Raw genomic sequence first — 25,261 nt, 5'->3', positions numbered from 1 at the left:
AATCATTGCATCTTGATGGCAACATATTGAATGGAACCATTCCTGAGAATCTCTTATTGCGTAGTCGGTCTCTAGTGGCTCTAAATATTGCAAATAATAATATGTCCGGTGCTATTCCTACTGAATTAAATAAACTAACATATTTGGAACTATTGAACTTAAGAGGTAATCATTTTATGAGTGGAATTCCATTTAGTTTATGTCAACTGCAACAACTGGCTGTTCTGGATCTTGCTCAAAATAACCTTCATGGTCCCATACCACCTTGCTTTCATAATATTTGTGCATTATCCGGTGGGTTTAGAACTCATCGTGGTCAGTCAATTATTATTACTTTTGACAACAGATTTAACCTATCTATAGAAGAAGAGGCCAATTTTGCCAAAGGATAGATGTACAGTTTCATTAGGAATTCTCTTGTGTACATGACTGGGTTGGATTTTGTCTGGCAACAAGCTGAGTTGCCTAATTCCACCAGAAATTGGGCTATTGAAAGCACTCGAGATATTGAATCTCTCCAACAACCATCTAACTGGGCCAATTCCCAACTCCATTGGAGAGTTATCGAGCATCACAACTTTGGATCTTTCTCACAATGAGCTCTCTGGTCAAATACCTCCTCAGCTAGGAAAACTCACCTTTTTGTCCATCTTCTCCGTCGCAAATAACAGTCTCTAAGGTTGACCTTTTTGTCCATCTTCTCCATCGCAAATAACAGTCTCCCAGGTTGGATACCACGTGGGACCCAAGTTTGTACATTCAATGAGATTTCTTTCGGTGGGAACAACGAGTTACATTCTCTTCAAAAGGTGGGATGCTCCACCACCGTATCAGACAATGCTTCAAGTACATCAAATAACACAGAAGGCCGAGATGGAGAGTAAGGATGGTTGGATAGAACTCCAATATTTTATGCTTGTGTTGTTTTGGGCTATGCTATTGGTTTTTGAGGAGCTGTCATATTCCTCTTTGTAAAAAGGAGATGGGGACATGCTTGTGTGAGGGCCATGGATAGAATAATCATCCACATCATTCCTTCTCAGTACAAGCAAAAACTTGTATAATTCAAGCACTATTTGCACAAGAAAGTTCTCTCTCGTAGGGTTGATACCATTACATAGCTATGTTTTTCACAAAAGTGAATGAGCAATGAGATGTGAATGAAAGTTGAATCAATGTTAGGTAACATGTACTCAAAGATTTGGACATGCTTAAGGAAGATGAGAAAATATTTTCAAAATGTAAAAAATTGAAAAAAAAAAAGTAGATATTACTTTCTCGAGATATAATGTAGAAAAACAAAAAAAAAAAACAAAAAATGAAAAGAAAGGACCGTAAAATATCTAAAGAAAACTAAATATTAGTCATTTGTAATTGATATTTTATGTCATCTAGTATAGCAATACATGTTTAGTATAAAATTATTGTTATTTAGGTTCCCCTGAGTTTTGAAGCACCGGGAAAAGCAAACTGCCATACCTGAGGTACTTGGGTAAGTATGAGCTCGGGTGGACCCATCTCATGTATTTTTCAAAATATAAAAATTATATTTAATTTTATTAATTATTTTTAAAATTTCGTAGTTTAAATATTTATCATTTTAAAAAGATATCATTAATCACAACTTTCAATTAGAAAATATAATTGTTTTCTCCTACCATAAATTACTTAAAAAATATATATATATATATATATATATAATTTCTAAAACATACTACATAGTGGAACCTCATAAATCTTTCTTGAAATTTCAATTATCTTATTTCAATTTGATATTATTTACAAATTATTTTTTTCATAAATAAAATATTAAAATATATTAGATATTCTATATTATCATTTTTTGAAGTATGGTTGAAAATACAATTGTTTTACGACATAAAATAATTAAAACTAAAAATTACTTAAAAATCAAATAAAATTTCATAATTATAAAATTAAAAATTAAGATAAATTTTCGTATTAGCTTCGAAAATTAGTAGTACAAAATTTCAGACAGAGAAAGATTAATAGATATTTTGACGATTATCAATTTCATCGGAATTAATCCCATGTTTCAAATTTTTAGAATATTTTCAAACGTACGGCACGTGGCTGTGGTGGTTTTGGGTAAAGCGATAGGAATAGGAGGGCAAAATTGGAAATAACGGTGATAATGAAATTATTTTTTCAAATCTTTCAAGCCTACAAACTTTGTCTGAAACTCACGTGCATTCCCCCCGTACGCCTCCTTGTTTTTAATGATCTCCCGCCTGTCTTTACTGCCAACACTTCAAACAAACTCATTTCTTTTAGAGAGAGAAAGAAAAGAGGGAGTAATTGCAAGCGGGGGAAGGTTGGAGAGAGAAAGACAGGGAAATTGCAGAGAGAGAAATAGAGACGAGAGAGAAATTGCAAGAAAGACTTAGAGAAAGTTAAAACAAACCCATTTTTAGAGAGAGAAAGAAAATAGGGAGTAATTGAAAGGGGGAAATCTTTGAGAGAGAAATTGCAGAGAGAGAATTAGAGAAGAGAGAGAAATTGCAGAGATACTTAGAGAAGAGAGAGAAATTGCAGAGATAATTAGAGAAGAGAGAGAACTTGCAAGCGAGAATTAGAGAAGAGAGAGAAGTGAAACACAGGAGAGCATTTAGAGATGAGAGAGAAATGGCGAGAGGGGTTTTGAAATGGCAAGAGAGAGAGGAAGAGAGAGATATAACAAGAGAACCAGAGAAGGGAGAATGGGAGGGGAGAGAGAAATGCGGAGAGAGAATTAGAGAAGAGAGAGAAACGACAAAGAGGAAAAGAAGCGCGAGCGCTGCCCAGAGAAAGGGATAAATAGAGAGAGAAAGAGGGAGTGGAGAGAGAGGTACTGGTCATGGTTTTGTACAAAGGTAGCAGGCTTTTTTTTACCTTCCTCTTTATACAGATAAAGCAGAGTAAGAGCGAGAATTTCATCTCTCTCTAAAAACAGCTTGAATCTCATCATTCTCACTCTATATAAGAGCGAGAATCACGTCATTCTCTCTCTTCTCTTTTCACCTATATGGACAACAAACCTACGGCTCGCAATCACGGTGAAGATTTAAATGAGTGCATTGATATGCTGACCAAGAACAGTTATCAGAGCAGGCGTGGCAGCCTTGCAGAGAAAACCCTAAATTTTAGGATAAGCTTTCTCCTCCCTTTTATCTCTTTCCGTGCCCTAATTTTTAATCGGAAAACGTCATTTCCGGCCTCTTCATCACCGGAATCAGGTGGCTCGGCGATTTTTTTCAGGTGAATTTTGATCTTTCATTGGTGAATTTTAGCAGAAAGAGTAATGGTGGCCGCTGATGCTGCCTCTTCTTCTTCGTCTCCTTCATTTTCTTCTTTGCCTTTGCCTTCTCCAAGAACTCCACCGAGTTATCCTGATTTATATGGAAGGTATCGGAAGCAGGCCGAGCTACAAAACCTAGATCGAGAAATAACGTATTTGCAGGTGAGTTTCTCTGTTTATTCCTTCAGATTTCTCCTTTTGGTTTGCATTGAAGCTTTTGGCAGAGTTTGAAACCGGAAACTAGGGTATGAAATATGAAGTATTCTAAATGGAGAAATAACTAATTTTGCTTGTGAGTATCTCTGTAAGTTTCTCTTGTTTTCTCCTTTTGGTAGCCGTGATATTTTTGCCAGATTATGGAACCTCATTACTTTTCTGGAGTTGGAAATGTCAATGTCTTTATTTCGAGTGTGAAATTTCCATTAATGAGAGATAATTCCTACAAATGAAAATTTTAGACTTCATTCTGCCTCTATTGTTTTCCTTAAAAAGTTGCGTGTATTCAAATTTTGGAAGAAAATGAGAATGTTGTAGCAGATGTTTTGCTCAAGGAAAACTAAATAAGAAAATACATTTGAAATGTGTTTGTTTTGGTCTTTTTGTTACGATTTTCAGCATGTTGGTTGTAAATAGATCAAACCGTGACAACTTTGTTGACATCTTGATCTTTTTCCTTTTTATTGAACTCGTCAAGTGCAATGCATTAGAACTTTTGAGAACTCAGCTTTAGCCATTGTACTCGTGTATATATTTTCAATTTATTTTATTTGCAATTGATGTGTAGGATGTGGAAGGAAAAAATTTTACTTGGAAACCTCGAGTGGTTTCTCGTGCCTAAGATGCTTTTTGTTCATAGGCAGTGTTTTGAAAAGCCAAATGGATTGCCGAGTTCACCTGGTCCGAACTGGAACCCTTGGGTTATCGGTCTGGGTAAAGAAAAACAATGGACTCACGCGGTTTCCACCATTTTTTTTTTTCTATTAGTATTTTAGCTTCTATACAAACTTTCCCCTGTGAACTGGATCTGAACTGGACGTTTCACTGAACCAGATCAGTTCTGCCCATTGATCACCTTTTTCAAAACCCTATTCATAGGGATTTGGGCAGTATGAAATATGGGGAATGCGGTTACAGTGTGATTGTATTCGAGATGGTATGCAAATTGGAACTTGGAATTTGACAAGGGCATGCTTAGTATTGTCCTGGTCTCTTGTTTATTTTGCCCCTTTAACCTTATTTCCAGTCCACACTACTATGTCTCACATACCAAGCACAATCACATGACATGAGGTTGTGGGTTGATCCTTCACAGATTTACGAGATGCACTAAGTAGAAGATGCCATTTAGAACTTTTATTGATGATAAAAGTGATATTTTATCCATATTGACAAGTTATGATAGCAAGGACAATAGATACGTTAAACTAAACTCTCGAATTATTTATGGTATCAAATGACAAGTTATGATAGTAAAGGTCTTAATTCACAGGACCTTTACCCTCTTTGGACTCCTAGCCCTAAGGGCACCTTTCCATTTGCATCAATTGTGAGACGATTAACCCCAGTTGGAAAATCTAGAAAAAATTTCACTGGAGGAGTTTTAGATCCACAAGATGACAAGGAAGTCTTACGGAGTTTTCTTTATGTACTTTGATTCGTCACATTGGCTGTCTTTCTTCTACCTTTTCTTTCCTTTTCTCTTTTTTGATTGACTGCCTAAATTTAATTACGGATTTTTTAATAGATTGGCAGTGGGATTAAACTTAGTTATGAGCTTAAATTCAAAGATGACTTTTAGGTTGAGCAGAAGTTCTCCATATCATTAGGCATCAATGCCCCTTGAGTAACATATATAGCTATCTATCATGAAAATGAATTAGAGTGCCTGATTTCGATGATTGAAAATCTAAGAAACTTGCCAAACCCTGTGAATTGAGCTGTCCCAGCCTTCTAGAGAACACGTGCTTCCTTGTGCATGTGATATATGGCTTAATCTAAATCTCTTTTCTACTTGTATGTATCAATTCAGTAAACGAATCTGTATGCGTCTTTCTTATATAAAGGATGAATCTCTTTGTTTGGTATCAATGAGCAAATTCCTTGCTAGGAGTAATTGGATGTTCCCCTATGCTACATATCAAAACAATAAAGTTGATGCCTTTGGCTGTTGCCTCCTCAAGTGGAGTGAGTACGTTATGCATACCAGTGGTATGAAAACACTTTCTGCGGGGTTATGCACTTGAAAATGGTGTGCGTTCCTTTTTCTCTTTTGGTGGTGAAATTCTTAGACATGGTCATCTGGACGCAATAACCATTAACCATTTAATGAAATTATGACCTTAATGCATATACTATTATAATGTTAATGGACCTAGGCAAATGGTTCCATGTGCATCTATACTCCGTGGTCCTAAATGTCCAGGACATCCATTGCTCGGGTAGTCGAGCTTCCATAATCAAGAGTTGGGGCTTGATTCCCATGAAGATGAATTAGGGAGATAATGCATTTATTACTTTATCTTACGCCTTATCATGCTCTTAATGGACAATTAACTGCACTAATGGTTTTCATTCAGGAATATTTGCATGAAATGGTCGGTGGTGTAGCTGTAATGTATTATATGTTCAATCATTTAAAGTCATGAGGATACTGAATCTTGTATCAATGGAATTATGATCTGTGTTAGTCTATACAATTACTGGAAACTAGCTGTCTTATGAATCATTTTTCTATATTCTGTTGTAAGCAGGAGGAGTTACGGTCACTTGAAAGCCTTCCACCTGCTTCTATTTGCTGCAAAGAGTATGATTGGTTACTTATGTAGTTTTTCTTGTTGGTAATCTGTAGGTAGCAAAATAGGGATTCTGCCTCTGAAATGTTTTAGCACCTGCCCAACATTTTTGTTACTTTTGGTTATAAGTCAATTGCAGTTAGAAAATGATTAATCCTAATGTGATAGCAAATATTACTTTTGGCAGGGTTGATGACTTCGTGGGGATAAATCCTGATCCAATGATACCTATGTATGTTCTTTATCATCAGTCCATTTGTATTAAATCACGCCAAGTGCCATAGTTTAGCGGGGACAAATCTCGTTTGTATTAAGTGTATTGGCACCCAAATCTTTGATGTTTGTGTTGTTTATTATGCAGAAATCACAAAGTTCGTAGATCATACCGTATCTGGAAGATATTTAGGTAATTTCTCCACCTTTCTGGTCTTCCTTTTGATATTTTGATTTTTCATGAACTTCAAAGCTTTTGCTACACCAATCTGTTGATGTGAACATCTAAAGTGCAACCACATGCAGACAGTATATGACATTTTGTATTTGCTGTTGCTGCCAATCATATCCATGTTATCTTGCCCTTTTTTTTCTACTTGACTCTCAAATGATTGCAAATTCCTAATTTTTGCTCTGGATGCATATCATTATTTGAGATGATTTTACATACATATATTCAATGTAGTTAGTGAAAATTCATAACTTATATTGGATGCTATGGTTATAAAACTTTAACCTGTACTCAACTCAGCCTGCCCGTCAATATATATATATATATATATATATATATATATATATATATTTCAGTAATAGAGTTTGATTGATTCATATGGGTCATGTTGCACAACTGCATACATGCATGGACATAGACATCAACAGACAAGTAGAAAAAAAAAAAGGAAGAAAAAAAAAGATAATGCACGAGAGGAAAGGAGAGAAAGACAGGGATTTGGGGAGAAGTATAATAGGAAATAATGCTAGAGTCCTTGGCAACTGAAACTGCTGCTATTTCTACTCCATGAATGAACCATCATAATTCCTATTGCTAGATACATGTTGATTTTTGTTAGGGATTTGGTTCAATAGATATATGTTGTTTGTTACGAATTAACTTGCTAAACAATCAGGTCGACTTGGTGATACATACTCTATAGGGTACAGACTCACATGTATACAAGTGTTGTGGTTAGTAGACCGTGTGGAAAAGTTAAAATCAGATATGTTTGTTTGTATTTCATCAATGATGTTTCGGATCGGGAACCGCCCTTGGATGATCTGGTTCCCTGATCATATCAGGGTCCTGATGAATCTTTCCTATCAGAGAACTGGCTATCGATTACAGTGGAATCTGTGGATCAAAAGATCCATCAATAATTGAGTTTTTTCTGCCTTTTTTAACTTATTTGATTTTTTATTTATTTTTTACTTTTCACAAATTTTTACTTGTGATCTTTTGGCCTTATTCGATTACCTATGAATCCATCGTCATCCATATGGTGGCATTAAAGTTGAATCAAATAAAAAAAAAATCATTTGTTTTGGCTAAAATCTCAATTCTCATGAGAAATACCAAAAAATCTGCCTCTCTCTCTCTTTTTCTTTTGATCTTGATTTATTCCAGTTGAAAATCTGTTCTTTATGAAAGTATTTGATCCGTCTAGGCCCTTCTATGCTCAAACTGAAAAACCATTCTATTGAAGATCATAGCTGAAGTTTTTAGGAGGCTTTTGAAGGCCGAGAGTTCTTAACTTGAAAAATCTTTTATGGCTTTGATTTTGCTCAATTGCTTGAGGAATTTCCATCTCAATCACTAGTGGAGTGATCTACATCAGGTAATTGTAAAAATTATTTCGACTTTTATTTATTTCAATTTTTTTTGGAGTGATTTAGGGCTTGGGCTTCAATTTTGTGCACACTCCACCAAATTGCAAAGCTCACAAATGGATCTTCATTCATCTTTGTACAATATCATTTATTCAATTTAATGGATTTCAACCGATTGTTATATAGATCAAGCCCCAAACCTGCTTATATTTAGGGTTTCTTGAAAATTGCTCTTTTTTTGAGAAAATTATGAATAAATTGCTAAATGTTTTCAGGGGTTTTATTTGATATCTTGTTGGGAATGATAAATGTCAATAATTTGATTTTTTTCCTTAATTTTATAAATATCTTGAATTTTCTTAACTGGTTTCCAATTTTCATGGTAAAAACAATCTCACAAATTTTGAAAAAATAGTTTATTTTTGCGTTATAATGTGAAATTGTTTTAGGGATTTTGATTTACGGGGTCTACATTATTTTTCTTGAATATTCTGATCTATATTGATGGCTCATTGTATATTTTTATTTGTTTTGCTATAAAATGAAATTTATTAAAGAATTTGTTGATTACTATATTTATTAAATATTTGTTCTTATAATAGAACGTATAATTATGTTTTATAATCTATTTCATTATAAGAAATATTTTCAAAAAAGTAGTATCTTGTAAATTGTTTCTTGTATTTGTTAAAATCAAATGTATAAAATTTAAATATTAATGTTTTTTTTAGTAATTGTAATATTTATTTCAAAAGAATATATAAATTTTTTTTATGAAGTATTATATTTTGAATTTTAATTGTTATATTTATTACAGCAGAATTGATCAAAATTTAGGAATATAGAAATGTTAAGAACACTATTAAAATAGTAAGGCTAAGTTTATGACATATGATGATCTATATAATAAATTGGGACAAGAGAAGCTGAAAAAGATATCTTCAAACTAGCAAAAATGAGGGAGAGGGGAAGTGTACGGACCTATATCATATTTAATATATTAAAAGGTAGGATTAGAGCATGTTGATGAAGGATGGTGAGGTCAATGAGAGGTGGAGAATCTATTTACAAAATTTATTAAATGATGACCACTTTAGGAGCTTAGTGTTGGGAGGAGTTACTGACATAAATAAGGTCGAAGGTCATAGATACTTTTGTAGGATTAGGACATGTAAAGTGACAGAAGCTTTGAGAAAGATGAAGATATGAAATTCTTTTGGATCAGTTGACATAAATGAGGTCGGAAGTCATAGATACTTTTGTAGGATTAAGACATGTAAAGTTAAAGAAGATTTGAGAAAGATGAAGATATGAAATGCTTTTGGACCAGATGGTATACCAATAGATGTTTGGAAGTGCATGGGAGAGATTGTCATATTTTGGTTGACAAGAACCGGCAATCCACGGTTGGATCATTCCGTTCCTGATACCATCAGGGGATTGGACTTTCCAGGGCGATTCCCAATCCGGATCGGCATTTTATTAAACTCTATTGTCCATCAATATTGAAACATAAACAAGCACATCATTTTTTTTCTCAATTGGTTTTTTTCTTCCTCACATGTTCCATGACCATAACTCATGTGTACATGTTAGTTTAACACACAATTGAGTTTGAATTGCCAAGTCCACTTGATAATTTAACAAGTTAGTTCAAAGCAGAAATGCTGACGCTTTCCAGCTAGAATTAATCAACACATGCATAATGTAATCTTTTTTTCCAAAAAAATGGGCTGATAATTTAATGTTTTGCATGTATTTGGAAACAACTACGGTTATTTTCTATTATCCTTTTGGTAATTTTATACCAAAACAATTATGGTCATTACCTGGCAATTTCCTGATTTGTTTAGGGTATTTAAAAGAGTAACTCCTTTCCTTGTTGGCCAATTGTTTTTTCTCTGTCTATGCCAAATCTCTTTTGATTCCTTTCCACCATTCAAGGTCGATTAGAGGTCTACTCAGAAGGAAAATTAATGGAGTTTTAGTGCTTCATTGGGCTGTGTGTTGTCTTGGATGTATCATCAACAATGCCCTATTGCATCTTGAGGATTCGAGTAGGGGCAATTAGTTCCTTGACAACAATGAGAGTATCTCGTTTCTTGAGGTCCATAATTGAGCACAGGTTGTGTTACTTCATATTTGTGTAGTTTTAGATGGTTGGTCATGCACAAACTGAAGTTTATATCTCATTGGATTTTTTTGTTGCCAGTAATTGGGTTTTCCTTGAAGCTAGTGCTCCTCCTTTGAGCTTTATGCCAGTCGTATTGCTTTATGCAATAGTGCTATGGTTAATGGTTTCGCTGCCATATAGAAGTTCCATTTTTGTTAGCAGTTCTGTATTGCTTTACGCCATCTTACTACTGCCTACAGCTTTTTGTTGCCATTAACAGTGTAACATACAATTTTCATTGCCATTAATCGTTGTCATTGTTAGGATTTAAGAACCCTCTTACACGTGGAAACAGGAACCCCTAGAGTTGGGTTCCACTAGGACCATACACTTAACTAGCTAGAAACAAAATAGGAGAGTACAAACTATAATTCGATAAATAAATCCTAAAAACCCATACTACGAGAATACAAATTTATGTGGTTCACCCCAAAGGCCTACATCCACGGGCATGACAAACTGAAATCCACTGTATTGATGAGTGTTACATCATAGATTTTGGGATACAAAAGGTATCTTATTAACTCTTGATAATACCTAGTCGAGTAACCCTTGAAACCATTCTCTCGACTGGCATCACCGGTCGTTCTTCCTTGTCTTTGCTTTTAGCAATTATTACCAAACTAACTAAATAGAGATGTGAGAGCAAGCAGAAACTAACTCTGTCTACAGAGAGAATACCACGTAAAATCTTAGTGTTCTTTTTTCATTATTTATTTTCTACTTTATTTTTCGTGCTTGTTCATAGTTGTTTTTTTTTTTTTTTTCTTTTTTTTTGTTTGCCAAAAATCAATATGTCGGGTTTAGAGCTTCAACGTACAACAGTCATTATAGTCAACTTCATTAGTTTTCAAGATGAGCAATGATCCAATGCAACGGTTGTATCATAGTATAATGCAACAACACTTCTAGAAAACCATGTTTGTGGTATTTGTATGACCTCAAATTTTGCACACAAACTCTCTTCATCTCAATAATCAATCCCCCCAAAAAAAAAGAGTTCAATTTGAACCCTAGATATGATCAAAATGAGTCCCCTCTAAAAACGAATCTAGACCCTTCATTTTGTGAATTTTAAGATCTTAGCCTTTATAAACTCAAAATCATTTTTTTTCTTTTTTAAAATTGTTCATCTAATGATAATAAAGCCCTCCAAAAAAATTGGAAATGAAAAAATCCTTCTAAGGCCTAGATCTAAGCATCTCACCAAAATGAATGGCTATGGTAATTGGGCTAAAAAATACTTTCTAGGTTGTGTTTTCAATTTTTTCTTTTTTTGTGATTGTTCATTAGAATGAAAAGAGTGTGTATTTCAAAATTTGAATCAAACAAATGGCCATAAGATGGATTTTTAAGGTTGTTGCATCATATTACTATACAACGGTTGCATGAAATTATTGCCCTTCGAAGATAAGAAGACCCAAATATTGGTTTTTTGAGACCCAAAAACCGATGGAAATATCATATTTTTGCAAAAACTAACCCTATTGGCTGCTTCAAGCTTGGCAGCCGCCTTGGCGCCTTTTAATGCGTTGGTTGTTTGTATTTGATGTCGTTTAGAAAAAGATATTATGGTACCTCTTTACATGAGAAAAGGAGACATACAATGTTGGACGAACTATCAAGAGATCAAACTTATAACCTATACCATGTAGCTTTGGGAGAGAGTGATTGAGTAATGACTACGACATGAAACCAATGTTTTGAAAAATCAGTTTGGTTTTATGCCAGGGATGTCAACCATTAATGCCATTTTCTACTTAGGCAATTTATTGAGAACTCTAGGGATATAATTTTGATAAGCATACAATAGGGTACCTGGAGAATTAATTTGGTGGGTGTTGGAAAAGAAATGAGGATCTAGAGGGATATGTTCGAGGGAGCACTAACTACTCTGAGGACAACAAGTGGAGAGACAAATGAGTTTTCATTGACAATAGGCCTACATAAGGGGTCATCATTTGCTTTGGTTATGGAATAGGTAATAAGAAATCTACATTATGAGGAACCGTATTCTATGTTGTTTGTGGATGACATATGACTTTGATGAGACTAAAGATGGTGTCAATGCAAGCTTAGATCTTTTAATCTAAAGGCTTTCAAATTAGCTAGACTAAGATAGCATCTATAGAATGCAATTATAGTTATGCTAGGAGTAGAAACAAGGAGTTAAGCTTGGTGGCCAAGAAGTACTTAAAAGATATTAGTTTCAATATCTTGGGTTGATGACCCGTGAGAATGGATAGATCGATGAAGATGTCGCATATAGAATTAGAGTTTGGGTGGACGAACTGGAGATTTTCTTATGGAGTCTTATGTGATTGTTGCATGTCAATGAAACTTAAGGGAAAGTTCTATAGAATGGTTGTAAGACCAGCTATGCTTTATAGGACAAAATGTTGCGCAATTAATAGCAACATATTTGTAGAATCAGCATAGTTTAGATGAGGATGGTGAGATGGATGAGTGGTAAAGCAAGAAATGATATAATTTAAAATAAACTCATCCAAAGGAAATTAGGGGCAGCTCCAACAGGTGATAAGATGAGAGGATGTGGACTTAAGTAGTTTGGCCATGTGCAGCATCAACCTAGAACAACATTGGTTAGGAGAGGTTATTTGATTCAAGTGGAAGGCTCTAAAAGGGCAAAAGAAAGGCTCAATAGGATTGGGATAGAAGTAGTGAGAAGTGATATTGTGACTTAAGGTCTGGCTCAGGTATGATCTTGATACAGCGGGATGGCGAAATACTCAGATGATGTTGATGGTGATAATGATGTCATAATGCATCATTGTATTTAATGTTTATCTTTTACATTTATGTCGTTGCAAACTTACAAGTATCCTAGGAGTATGCGGTATCGATGACGAGGTCGTATCATGTTGATACATGTTTTTTTATGCATATACTAGAATGTGGGTGACTTTGCTAGTGACATCTTGGAGATGTTCGCTATCGCCTTTTGATGAGCTTTTTATTAGAGTTTCTAGAGGTTTGCAGCTGGATGTTTCCTACTTTCAAGAAGTTCAGACGCATGGTTTGCTGAGCATAATACCTTGTAATAGTTTTTAATTTCAATGCCAAATAAATATTTTAAAGAACCCGAAGCCTTTATATTGCTGATACCACTCACCTATCACTTTCATCTCAACAAATATAGCAAGTCAAAGATATACATGTCCTTGATTGCTGATAAGAAGTGAATGATAAGCACTACTCTCCTGTATCCATTCTCAAACAAAACCTTTTTTTTTTTAAGAAAATCTTGGTATTGAACTTTTACTTCCTTCAAACCATAAATTTACGTTCTTCAATTGACAAAATGGGTGCTCCAATTATATTTTAAACACAAAAATATCTGTGCATTTCCAGTATTCTGTATGCATGTATATATGCATGCATGTGTGTATATATGTCTGTGGTAATTCATAGTAGAACAATGGAGCTTTTTGTATCTTTAATTAAAAAATAAATTGGTAAAGTAACTTTTTGCTGTGTGAACCATGTTGACAGAGTCTGTTCCTGTTTCAACTTTTCATGGATTTGCTGTTGCAAAGGGTGCTCGATTCGCCTGGAAAAACCTCGCTGCCTTTGTAAAGCAGTGAAGAAGCCAAGATGTTTATGTCGATTGCCATCTTGTCGATCTTGTTGTAAGGTTCCTTCTCTTCCTCGCCCCAAATGCTCTTCTTGCTGTGCTTGTTCTTTCTCCAAATGTACATGCATATTTTCTTGCCCAAATTGTTGGTTATGCTAAAGAAACTCTCTCTCTCTCTCTCTCTCTCTCTCTCTCTCCCTCTCATGTTACTTATATTCCAAACACTCTTTTGCTTATTCTTTTATTACTATGAACTGCTCTTGTATAGATCTTGCATAATCTAGTTTTCCATCAGTTATTCCCTTGTAATGTACTTGTGCCATTCCATGAATAACAAGAGCCTTATCAGAGACTTTTTGAACAGTCATAGACCCTCACAGTCAAGGGTGAAGAACACGCTGAAACCTAAATAAGTCTCCATTTATTTTATTATTATTATTATTATTGTTGTTGTTGTCATTGTCGTCGTCCTTATTGTTTATGTAATTGAGCCTCCAATTTATCCTTAGTAGAGAAATAATTTCTTTTGGAACGTAATTTGTCAAAATTAGAAAACTAACCTTCTATAAGAAAGAGAATGATCTTCCTAAAAGCGAAAAAGGTCTCTCTCTAAGTTGGAATGGTATGGTTTGCAATAGGGATTGTTTGCAATGTGCATTCATGCAATGAACCTCATACTTTGAAGCTTTGTCCGTATGTGTGCGCGTGTGAGAGAGAGTCTTGCACTGAAACGGTAAAAGCTTCACGATTTTTTCTGGGATAATTTATTAATATAAGATCTTTTTGACTTTGGGGAAACCTACCTTCAAGCTTTTGGTTTTGGAAAATTGAGCCTGAGAAACAAAGGTAACCAGTAATGCAATAGCCAGTTTTGAGTGGCTCGGACCGCTTCCGACTTTTTTCATGTTTTTCTTTTCTCCACTTTTGATTATAATTTTTTCAAATAGACATTTTTTTTTTTTGTTATTGTTGCTCAACTTAGATTTTCTTTGATTTTTTTTCTTTGAAGTCATTTATCAAGAAAGGAGAAAAACTTTTTCTTTGATTCTGAAATGAAGGGGACGGACCGTATTCGCATTTAAGGCAATGCCATCCAAATACTCAGTACAGGAATAAATGGTTGGTTGGGATTATTTGTTCTTTCAAATTGTTGACATTTTAAAATTAATTAATGCATTAGTCAAAAAAAGGCACGGGTGGTTGGAAGGGTTTCAAAAGTTGTCATTTCTGAGTAAGATCTGATCGTTAACAAACTCAAATGGTTCTATGAATATGGTCAAGTTTCCTGTATTAAAGTTATATGAAATAACATCTTTCTGTTGAATTTAATGTAACATGAATGTAAGTATGCATGTGGTCAAAGTTACCTGTATTAAGGCTATTTGAAATAACATATTTTTTGTTGAATTTGAAGTGACATGATTGTATATTCAAAATGGGTGGAAAGCAGGTATTTAAATTCAAAACTAGCCCATGGCACGTGCTTTGCAGTACGCCAAATTAATTTTTTTTAGTTATTTAATTTAAATAAAGAATATTGTTTTTCTTGTCTATTTAATTTTGGGGCTCGTATTTAATTTTTTTTTATGATTGTTTCATTTTCTATCCAGTGTTATTTAAATTCGTTATATCTAATTTTATTTCATATATCCTGATTCCTTTTAACTTTTGAGATTACCTATATGTAATTTGATGGGATATTTTATTTTAAAAGAATTCCTATTTTAATTTGAATGGATCTATTGAAATCTTATTTTGAATAGTGATTACTACATTTTTTTTTTTTTGCAAGAATTCCCATTTGAGTAATGGAATTTTGGGATTTTCTATTTTAACTCGAAGAGCTATGTGATTTCCATTTTGCTACGAATTGTTACTTTTATTTCTGTAAGAAATTCTCATTTGAGGACAGATTTTTAAGGATTGGAAGGGAAAAGGAATTGTGGATGCAGTTTTGACATTCCCACTCATACTTTCTCCCTTAATAATATAGGGATTTCGCTTGAAAATTTTTGGGTGCGATAACAATCGAAAATAGGCTATGATAACAATCGAATAGTTTATTGTTGAGAAATAAATAAATAAATAGGGCTGTGAAATTTAAATTCTATTTAAATGGAATCATTTTCTTTTCAAAATTTCAAAATTAAGCCCAATTCAAATCAAAATAAGAAATATCTCTTCGTAATTAGGAATCCTACCAATCAAAAATACGGTATTGCCAATCTAAACCCACTGCTCCAACTGCTAGTGATATGCCTAATTAAATCTTCTAAAATATTTATTATTAGTTTTTTTTATGTATTTCTTATTGGTTCTTAAATATTTATAAATGGAAAACCCTACGTAACACCTATAAGTAAAAATGAACTGTATTTTCATTTATAGGTTCGCCACCATCTGATTTTTTTTGGATGGTGGGGAAAAATCGACTTTAATTTTCCATGTTAAATCGAAACGGACCTATTGTGTCCGTTAGGCGAAAACACTATTCACTTCTCCTATAGACGTTGGAAAGTGTTTTCCTTTATAAATGCTTATTCTTAGTTCTCTCTCCTATAGTTGTGCATTCGCCCTGCCTCGGTAACTTCTCTTTTTTATCTTTTTGTGCCTATGCACTTACCCAATATATATGATTGTCTACATTTGACATGAGATCCTGCTTACATTACAAAATGGAGAAGCTTAAATCTCTAAATAGTAGACAGTGCTGTAGTTTTACATGCAGAGAGAGAGAGAGTCCTATTGAAGCTTGCAATCCTTTTATTAAGCAGAGAGAGAGAGAGAGAGTCCTATTGAAAGCTTGCAATCCTTTCATTAAGCATATGGGGAGAGAGAAACATGTTGAAGCTTGGAATCCTTTCATTAAGAGTATATATATATATATATATATATATATATATATATATAGAGAGAGAGAGAGAGAGAGAGAGAGAGAGAGAGAGAGAGAGAGAGAGAGCATAACCGTCCCATTGAAGCTTGTAATTCTTTCATTAAGTATATGGCTTTATATATCAAATTTATACCTGACCTTGCTTACATCACAAGCAGAGGCAAATAAACCCGGTTTAAGAGTAATCGTTACATCACAAGCAGAGGCAAATAAACCCTGTTTAAGAGTAATCGTTACATCAAAGTAGAGAGAGAGAGAGAAGGGGGATGGGGGATGGGTTAGGGAGGCAGAAGAGCAGCACATGCGTACACTGCACATGTGAGCACCAAGCCTGTAGGCCATTGCATCATCTTCATGGTGGCCCCAACCTTTCTCTCACATTACTAGCTGGACATAGGCCAGCTAAAGGCGATGGGGCTACGGACCTTGTGCTTCTGGTTCGACCACAAAATCCATCCGAAATCCATAGGCCCTGATGTCTTGATCTTGGACGCAAATTCGACCGTGTACCCTTGCTTGTTGCCCACCCCCTTAAACACAAGCCTTTGTGGCTTCACTGTGATCCCAACACCCTCCGGTGCGCTCACACTAACTGTATAAACCGAGCTTGGTTCACCCACATTCGTGAGCACCCGACTATACCTAACCACCTTCTCATACCCCCGAAAAATCACCGAAAATGAGGGGTAGTTCAGGTTTCCAGTGTCCAAAACCTTGTCTCTTGGGCAAGAGAAGTTCGAATGCTTGGATACAATCCGAACTTGTGTATCTGAGTAGTTCAGAGAACAGAGGAAGTCAAGGTAGTCAGAGGTAGAAAGGTCGTATATGAGGCCCGGATCGAGGGCATTTTGAGGATCCACATGACCCGAGCCATGGGCTAGGGGGGTTGATAGTCCACCTGTGGCTGCATCTCTGAGGGGAGAACCAGTGGTATCACGAGTGTAGGCGGTGGTCATGAGGGCTGATTTGATAGCGGCCGGGCTCCAATCAGGGTGTGCAGCCTTGAGCAATGCGGCCACACCACTAATGTGAGGGCATGACATGGATGTCCCTGATCAAAATAAATAAATAAATAAAAAGAAATTAAAAATAATGTAGCATGATACACAGCCAAAAGAGTTATCACCATCCTATCAATTGACGGATGGAGATAACGTGATGCCTTCCAGGATTCGGCAATCCCCTTATGGTGGATTCCACATTCCTCCATCCAGCCGTTGATTAGAACGTTTATGAACATAGCTTTTCTATGATCATAACATCATGACTTACTGGAAAGTGCAAAATAATGTATGTTCAATGGGAAGCTTTCTGTAGCATGCCCTATGGTTACCATCCAGCGTACAAATGGTGGACGATGGGAATCGGCCAACTCTAAGATCTGTTAAAAGGAATTAAATACCAAATAATTGTGATAAGGCTTGAATAATGATGATTCGTAAAATTTTAAAAAACAATTTGTAGAAGACCAATAGGGAAGGTAACAATAACTGAGGTTCTAAAATATGTTGATCCAAATTAGAAACGACCGATCCAAATTGAGAATTGGTAGAACCAATCCGGTTCCCACCATACACGAGGATTGGTGGGTTTTTGCTAAGAACAGCTAATTCTCTAACAAAACCATTCCCACCATATACCAAGAACCTATTGGTTCCTACCAAGAACTAGCAGGGTCGGTCCTATCTTTTATTCCTTTTAATTTTTATACTGTTCTTTTTTTTTTTTGTTTTTACTAGCCAATGCGTTTAGTCTGATTGTCATTCAAGACCGTCAGTCCACTAATCTATAGTATTTTTTGAGCTTCAAAATCAACAATCAGAGTTGGGGAACAGATTTGAAGCTATCACAAGGTTTTCCGATGCCAGATTTTCTTATCTCATAGAGCCATAGCCTCACCAAAACCTCAACCCTTAATCATTAAACCTAACAATCTACGTTCCTTTTTTTTTTTGAAAAAAGGCTGGGATTAGCCCACTAGCTCATACGAATCCAATGACCCAAATTGAATCTGAGCCAATATGACGATCACAGATGTCCGGTAGTGCTTGAATTTTAATTTTTTCTAGAAATCTAAATTACTTAAAATTTTAAAAGTGTGTTCATAAAAAATAGTTGAATATTTGAAAAATATCAAAAAAATATTTTATATGAACTAAATTGACCAAAATACCCCCGAAAAGTTTTGAGGGTATTTTGGTCTTTTTTTCAAATAAATTTTTTTATTTTTTTATTAGGTTCACCTTGATGACATTAACCCACTAGCTCATATGAGCCCAATGGCTCAGATTGAATCTGGGCCGATCAGACGATCACGGATGTCCGACAGTGTTTGAATTTTAATTATTTCTACAAATCTAAATTACTTGAAATTTTAGGAGTGTGTTCATAAAAAATAGTTGAATCTTTGAAAAATGTCAGAAAAATATTTTACATGAACTAAATTGACCAAAATACCTCCGAAAAGTTTTGAAGGTATTTTGGTTTTTTTTCTCAAATATTTAATTAGGTTCACCTTAATGAGAAAAACACACACCTAAAATTTCAAGTGATTTATATTTGTAGAAAAAAAATTAAAATTTAAACACGAAATGAAGTCGTGACCGTCAGATCGGCTCAGATTCAATCTGAACCGTTGAGCTCACATGTTTATATGAGCTAATAAGCTAATTCTATTTTTTTTTTTCTTTTTTTTTTGGATAATTCAACAAGGAAGATAGACCCTACATGTTTATTCAAATAGTTTAGAAATTAGTTTTCTTTAAGGTGTAAATAGGATAGTGCAAGTGACAATGAAAATCACAATATAGTGACTAGAATGTGGGGGTGCTACCACCACCCAAGCCCCCTTTGCCAATTTCTCGAACTAGAGCACTTGCATGTGGTGAAATCTTAGAATCATTAATTAGAATACTTGTGTTTTGCGAATGAATCATAAGACTAGTAAGCCATTAATTACAAAATCTCATTAACTAGAGTACTTGCATGTGGTGAAATCTTAGAATCATTAATTAGAATACTTGTGTTTTGTGAATGAATCATAAGACTAGTAAGCCATTAATTACAAAATCTCATTAACTAGAGTACTTGCATGTGGTGAAATCTTAGGATAATTAATTTCGTTTTGTTTTGTGAATGAATCTCAAGATAATAATTCAAGTGATCTTGTCTTATTAAAAATAAATAGCAAGAAAATATAGAACGACACCATTTACATTTAATATAAAATGGTCACATTAATTTTGATAAAAAAAATGTGAAATTGGGTAGAATAAATAACAAAAAAATATAAAACAAGACCATTTACCTTTAATACAAAACAAACACATTAATCTTGACCAAAAAATGTGAAATTGGGTGAAAGCAATTATTTCATTAACCAAACTCAAACCTCAAAAAAAATTTCGTCAAACGATGCCATAAATAAATCTAATGATCCTCAAGAGCCCTAAACCTTCGAAAATTGGATAAGTAGTGGCGAGTGGATGGATCAGGCCATTCTTGAAAACTGTGTACCTTGGGAACACAAAAACTTTATTTTCGAAAGTGAAAATGGAAGAAACGTGAAGACTACAAAAGAGTGTGGGACAGTGTGACAGACAACGGTAACATATCTTGAAACTTGTACCAAAATCAAAGTCTAATCTAAATCACATAAAAATAACCTGGGGAGAAGGTGCAGACCCTAAAGTTGATGTTGGTTTTCAAATTTAAAAGTAGTTTTTTATATTTCACATTTTATTTTGAAATTGTATACAATAAGACCATTTATAGTTGTTAAATTTGTAGTATATTGAAAATAATGCTATAGTGTGTTATCTAGGTATGATCGACCTTGCATTATTTTTAAAATTTTAAATTTTATAATTAGATACTAAAAAATAGATTTGATGCGCATCAGTGGGATTTTCATCACTTGAACGGTATCTTTCGGCATCAATTCATATATTTATAGATCTACTTGATTTTAACAATTTTTTGAGTTTAAAATTGTATAATTAGATATAAAAATAGATTTTTAGATAATCCTAAAATCTTTTTACACCAAAATTACATGTTATGATAAAATTTGAAAGTACACCTTAATTGAATTGTTCAATTGAATTGTTTAAGGTTGCAACCTTATAAAAACCACGCCCAATATTAAATAGTTAATCTATCTTATGTATTTGGACAAACTTTCCTTTTTGTATTCATAAACTTAGGATTAAATTTGGAGCACCCATGCTTTTCCATGAGTTGGGTGAGAAGTATAAACATCCAAATTTAAACTTGATCTGACGCATAGAAAAATACAATTGAAACACAGTATATGACATTAAAAATTTATACTTGAGCATAACATATGAAATATAAGAAATTATTTATGAATTTCAAAAATAAAATATGAATTTTTGTTTCCCTAAAATCAAACCTACCCAAAAGATCCAAACCCAACTTCTCCCATGAAACAATCGAAATCCAATCTTTTGAAAACCTAATATAAAATAATGTTAAAAAAAAAAAAAAGACTATTTTTTAACCACAATTTGGGTTTCAAGTACACACCAAAACCCAGGCTAAAAGCAACCCGTCCAAAGTAAAAGAAAAGAAATGGAGTACCCAAAATATGGCCAAAATTCAAACCAAACAAAAGAAAATAGAGAGAGAGCCTGTAGAGTAAAAGTAAAGAAACCCAACCCAACTGCCCAAAAACTCTTTAGAAACTTGGTCAAAAATCAAATTCTGAATCCCATGACATCACCCAAATGTTTTTAGGTCCATTAGAGAGAGATTGAGAGAGAGAGAGGGAGACTTCAAGTGTAATATACTTTCCAAAAATCAAGAGAAAGAGAGAGAAAAAGGGTAAGGCTTTTACTTTTAAAAAAGAGCAAGGCTGCGAGAGAGTTAGAAAGAGACGGCTGTATTATATAGGAATAATATACGAGACCTTTACTTTCAAAAAAGAGAAGGGAAGGCCTACAAGAGATTTTGATAGAATTTAGATAATATATATAGGAAAGGCCTTTGTATACTTTCCCTATATAATATGTAGGAAAACTTTAGATAAGGTTGCATCTTTAAAATGTAGAATGTAGATGCACCTCAAAAATCTATCAGTTTTGATGTTGGAAACCCTTTTATTTTGGAGATGTATGAATGTGAAAAGAAAAAAAAAAAAATTTCGAGACCTAAAAATAGTGTTTTTTGGGACATATTATTTGGCCGGTTTATTTTCAAAAGTTTCTAAGTACTTATAAATCTACTTTGAACTATTTTTGGAAGTTAAAATTTTATACTCAGGCCATCCTAAGAAATTATGACATAAAAATTATACTTATAATAAAATTTAGAGGTGCACTTAATTGTTTAAGGTTACACCCGTATATATATCACACAGTAGTTTAATACAACCTTAAAATCACGAGTGGAAGTAGAGAGTTGTTAATTGAGAAAGAGGGCAAGGGGGAAGGAAGTTAAGAGAGAGAATCACGCACGCACGCACGCACGCACGCACCTGAGATGATGTTGAATTTAGTCCTCCTCTTGTCCTTTGCCAATCCGGAAGGACCGGCCGCCCCGGTCCAACCGGCCAAAATGTTGACGCCGGGTCCGACAACGTCCGGCTTCAGCACCTGTGGCGTCACCATATTTGGCCCTCTCGACGAGAACGCCGCCACCACCGGTGAGGGCCGGACCCCCAGAACTGTCCCCCGGATTGCGAGCGTCGCCCTCGCGATCCCTGATTTACCCCTCACGTAAGCCCGAATTTCGTCCCCTGCCTTTTTCCCCACTGCAACGGCCGGCAACTGGTGGCTATCCGCCACAAGCTCCTCCCCATTTGCAGCCGTGTTCGCCAAGATCATGCCCGCCCCGCCAGCAGATCTTACGACCTCACCCTTCTCGACCCGGGCGTTAATGCCTCGATCGCAAAGTACGATTTTGCCCCTCACTAGCTTGGGGTCTAATGTCCCAGCCAAGCAGAGGTTGCTGGAGTTGAGCCCTGACGATTGCCCATAAACGATGCTCAGGCGTTTCCCCTTCAGGCCTCTCCCACTGTAGAGGGAGACTCCGGTGAATCGCTGGTTGTTGTCTAGAAGGACATAGGCCGGGAAATCACGGTCGAGAGTGCCGGCACCGATGGTCGCGATCCATGGAGCCACATTGGCTAGAGTCGAGGCATCGGGGCCGGCGTTTCCTGCCGAGCAGGAGACGAAGACACCTTTCTCCGCTGCGCTGAATGCCCCTATCGCGATCGCGTCCCTGTAATATGGTGCTGCCCCACCACCGAGTGAGAGAGACAGGACGTCGACTCCGTCGGTCACAGCACGGTCCATCCCAGCAAGGATGTCGGAGCTGAAGCACCCGCTTGACCAGCACACCTTGTACACAGCCACACGGGCCCGCTGCGCCATGCCGCGGGCAGTGCCCCTCGCATACCCGAAGAGGCTGGCGCCCGGGACGGCTGCGCCAGCAGCCGTGGATGCTGTATGCGTGCCATGTCCATCCCTGTCCCTCGGCGAGGCACTCTCCATCGAGCTGTTGCTGCTGCCCCCCAGCCCCTCGGCCGCAAGATATCCTCGTGAGAAACTCCTGGCGCCAATGAGCTTCCGGTTGCAGGCAGAGGCGGGGAAGTCTGGGCCTGACTCACAGGCCCCCTGCCACTTAGGAGGGACAACCGCCATGCCGGCATCGGAGAAACTTGGGCTCTCAGGCCAAACACCTGTGTCCAGTACACCTATCACGACATCCTCCGAGGCCTGGTCCAAGGAAGCCATGTCAACAGGAGCATCATAGCCTCCGAGGCCGAGGAACGCGGGACTACGAGTGGTGTGCAGCTCATAGACATACTCCTCATATACGGCCAACACCGAATCGTAACTCCGCAGCTTTTCGGCTTCGTAGGGGCTCAAGAGGGCGGCATAGCCATGGAAGGCGGAATCGTAGGTGTAGAGGAGCCGAGAGTCGGCATTGGCGTCAGCATCGATGGTGGTTTGGAGCTCGGAGGCATACCAGTGGTCATGGGTTGTGAAGACAGGGGGCATGTGGGCTTTGCTCATGCGGACAATGTATACCCGGAGAGGGGAGGAGGAGGAGAGAGAGAGAGAGGAGAGAGAGAGGAAGAGGAGGAGATGAGTGGTGGTGGTGGAGAGGGCCATGGCCATGGCCATGGCTCTGTGGAGCTGGGTCATGGCAATGGGGGAGTTAGGAGTGAGAGAGATGAAGAGAGGGGTTACGGGGAAGTGGAGGTGAGGGGTTTTTAAATAGGTTGAGAGGGAGCAAACAAACCGAAAGTAATGGAGCATTATGTGTAAAGGGCTACTGGCAAATGCCCTTGGTTTTTCTTCGAATGCCGATGAACACCACCCTTACCGCACTCATCATGCGGTGTCGGTGGACCCGGCCCGACCTTGGTCAGTGTATGGGGTCCCAAAGTTAGACCCGACAGTCAAGTCCGAGTCTAAATATTTTGACCCGAACACTATTCGGGTCCGATCCACATGGACCCTACCCAAATAGTATTATTATTTAAATAATATTTATTATATAATATTTAAATATAAATAAATATAATCATAAATTTTTAGTTACAAATAATATATATATATATGTATAAAGAAAAAATGTTTTATGCACGTTGGACCGCATCTCTACATATGCAGTCCAGTAAAGCATCTATCTTAAACATGGATGCAAGTACGTGTTCCATCTAAATACAATGGAAACTAACTGTCAAAATGTTTTTTTATTATAATTATTATCTTTAGTTTTTAAAATTTTTAATTTTTCATATTTATGGATCTCCATGTTAGAGATTACATGACCTCAAAAATTCAGCTCAAAAATAGATTTATTAAGAAGCTCGTATTTTTACATATGCAGCTTGGAAGTATAGAAACCAATCCCTTAACATAATATTTAAATATATATATATATATATATATATTTATTTATTTATTTATAGGTTGGGTCCGGGTTTGGGTTCGATAACTTCTGGTCTAGGACCCGAACCCACCTGATCTATTGCCACCCCTAATCACTATTGTTTACTTCATGTTTTTATGGCAAGCGGCAGCAGGGCTGGAGACCTAATAGGTCGAACTGGGTTTTGGTGTAGATTCAAGAATTGGACTTGATGGGTTGAGTTTGAGTCTAAATTACTATGACTCGATTTGGATTGGGTTATGGGTCTTAGTCTATTATGGCCTTATCAGGTGATGTTGGGTTGGGGTAACCTAACCCAATATTTATGTATAGGAACATGGTTGTATAAAGCCGCATCAAAGTTGTAGAAATCTACACCATCTATTTTATTTGAATGGTGTAAATTTAACACTATGTTAAAAGATGTGTCATTTTTTAATATTGTCTTAAAAGACATGTTAAATCTACACTATCTAACTAAAATAATTAATGTAGGACATCGTCACTTTATATCCAAGTAAGGTTGTCACCTTACATATCAATGTACGTTACATATATGTATATATGCAACGTTTTTTTTATATTATAAAAAACTATAATAAATATTATTTTTCTCTTCATCTAAACCTCAACACCACCTAGTGGGCTCATTCAGAGGCAGGCTAGGTTCATCTAGAACCCTGCCAACATGGGTCTAGGTCAGGGTCGATTGACCATGGTTTGAGTTTGAATCCTTAAAGTGAACGTCATAGTTTTGGTTCCCCTGAAGTGGACCTTCTAAGTCATG

General features: G+C 36.0%; 2 protein-coding genes across 3 annotated transcripts; one reads left to right on the top strand and one right to left on the bottom strand.

The window, feature by feature from the left end:
* Positions 1-2,195: 2,195 nt before the first annotated feature.
* On the top strand, positions 2,196-14,039 carry AGG3 (guanine nucleotide-binding protein subunit gamma). Of its 2 annotated transcripts, XM_006849653.4 has the most exons (6): positions 2,196-3,258; positions 3,373-3,460; positions 6,049-6,101; positions 6,278-6,322; positions 6,452-6,496; positions 13,595-14,039. In XM_006849653.4, exons 1-6 carry the CDS (start codon positions 3,026-3,028, stop codon positions 13,833-13,835), a joined length of 705 nt encoding a protein of 234 aa, XP_006849716.3. In that variant the 5' UTR covers positions 2,196-3,025; the 3' UTR covers positions 13,836-14,039. The 2 variants fall into 2 exon arrangements, 1 of the variants encoding a protein (XP_006849716.3); XR_016053702.1 differs by lacking the exon at positions 6,049-6,101 and having other exon boundaries at positions 2,324-3,258; positions 13,595-13,612.
* A 2,625-nt stretch (positions 14,040-16,664) lies between these two features.
* LOC18439490 (Subtilase family protein) lies at positions 16,665-23,825 on the bottom strand. Its single transcript, XM_006849654.4, has 2 exons — positions 22,067-23,825; positions 16,665-17,620 (listed from the first exon to the last, which is right to left on the bottom strand). The coding sequence occupies exons 1-2, from the start codon at positions 23,739-23,741 to the stop codon at positions 16,953-16,955; spliced, it is 2,343 nt and encodes a 780-aa protein (XP_006849717.1). The 5' UTR covers positions 23,742-23,825; the 3' UTR covers positions 16,665-16,952.
* Between the last annotated feature and the right edge of the window lie 1,436 nt (positions 23,826-25,261).

This window comes from Amborella trichopoda, chromosome 4, assembly GCF_054954075.1.
Source record: "Amborella trichopoda isolate Santa Cruz 75 chromosome 4, AtrichopodaSantaCruz75HAP2 v2.0, whole genome shotgun sequence".
Taxonomy (NCBI): Eukaryota; Viridiplantae; Streptophyta; class Magnoliopsida; order Amborellales; family Amborellaceae; genus Amborella; species Amborella trichopoda.
Note: the sequence above shows the minus strand (reverse complement) of the source record. Positions and strands in the feature narration are given on the sequence as shown.

Excerpts from the sequence above, each read along its gene's own strand:
- AGG3 (XM_006849653.4), top strand. The coding sequence starts at position 3,026 with ATGGACAACAAACCTACGGCTCGCAATCACGGTGAAGATTTAAATGAG. Across the intron at positions 3,461-6,048 it reads GAGAAATAACGTATTTGCAG|GAGGAGTTACGGTCACTTGA; the intron begins GTGAGTTTCTCT and ends TGTTGTAAGCAG. Across the intron at positions 6,497-13,594 it reads CGTATCTGGAAGATATTTAG|AGTCTGTTCCTGTTTCAACT; the intron begins GTAATTTCTCCA and ends CCATGTTGACAG.
- LOC18439490 (XM_006849654.4), bottom strand. The coding sequence starts at position 23,741 with ATGACCCAGCTCCACAGAGCCATGGCCATGGCCATGGCCCTCTCCACC. Across the intron at positions 17,621-22,066 it reads TAAATTCAACATCATCTCAG|GGACATCCATGTCATGCCCT; the intron begins GTGCGTGCGTGC and ends TATTTTGATCAG.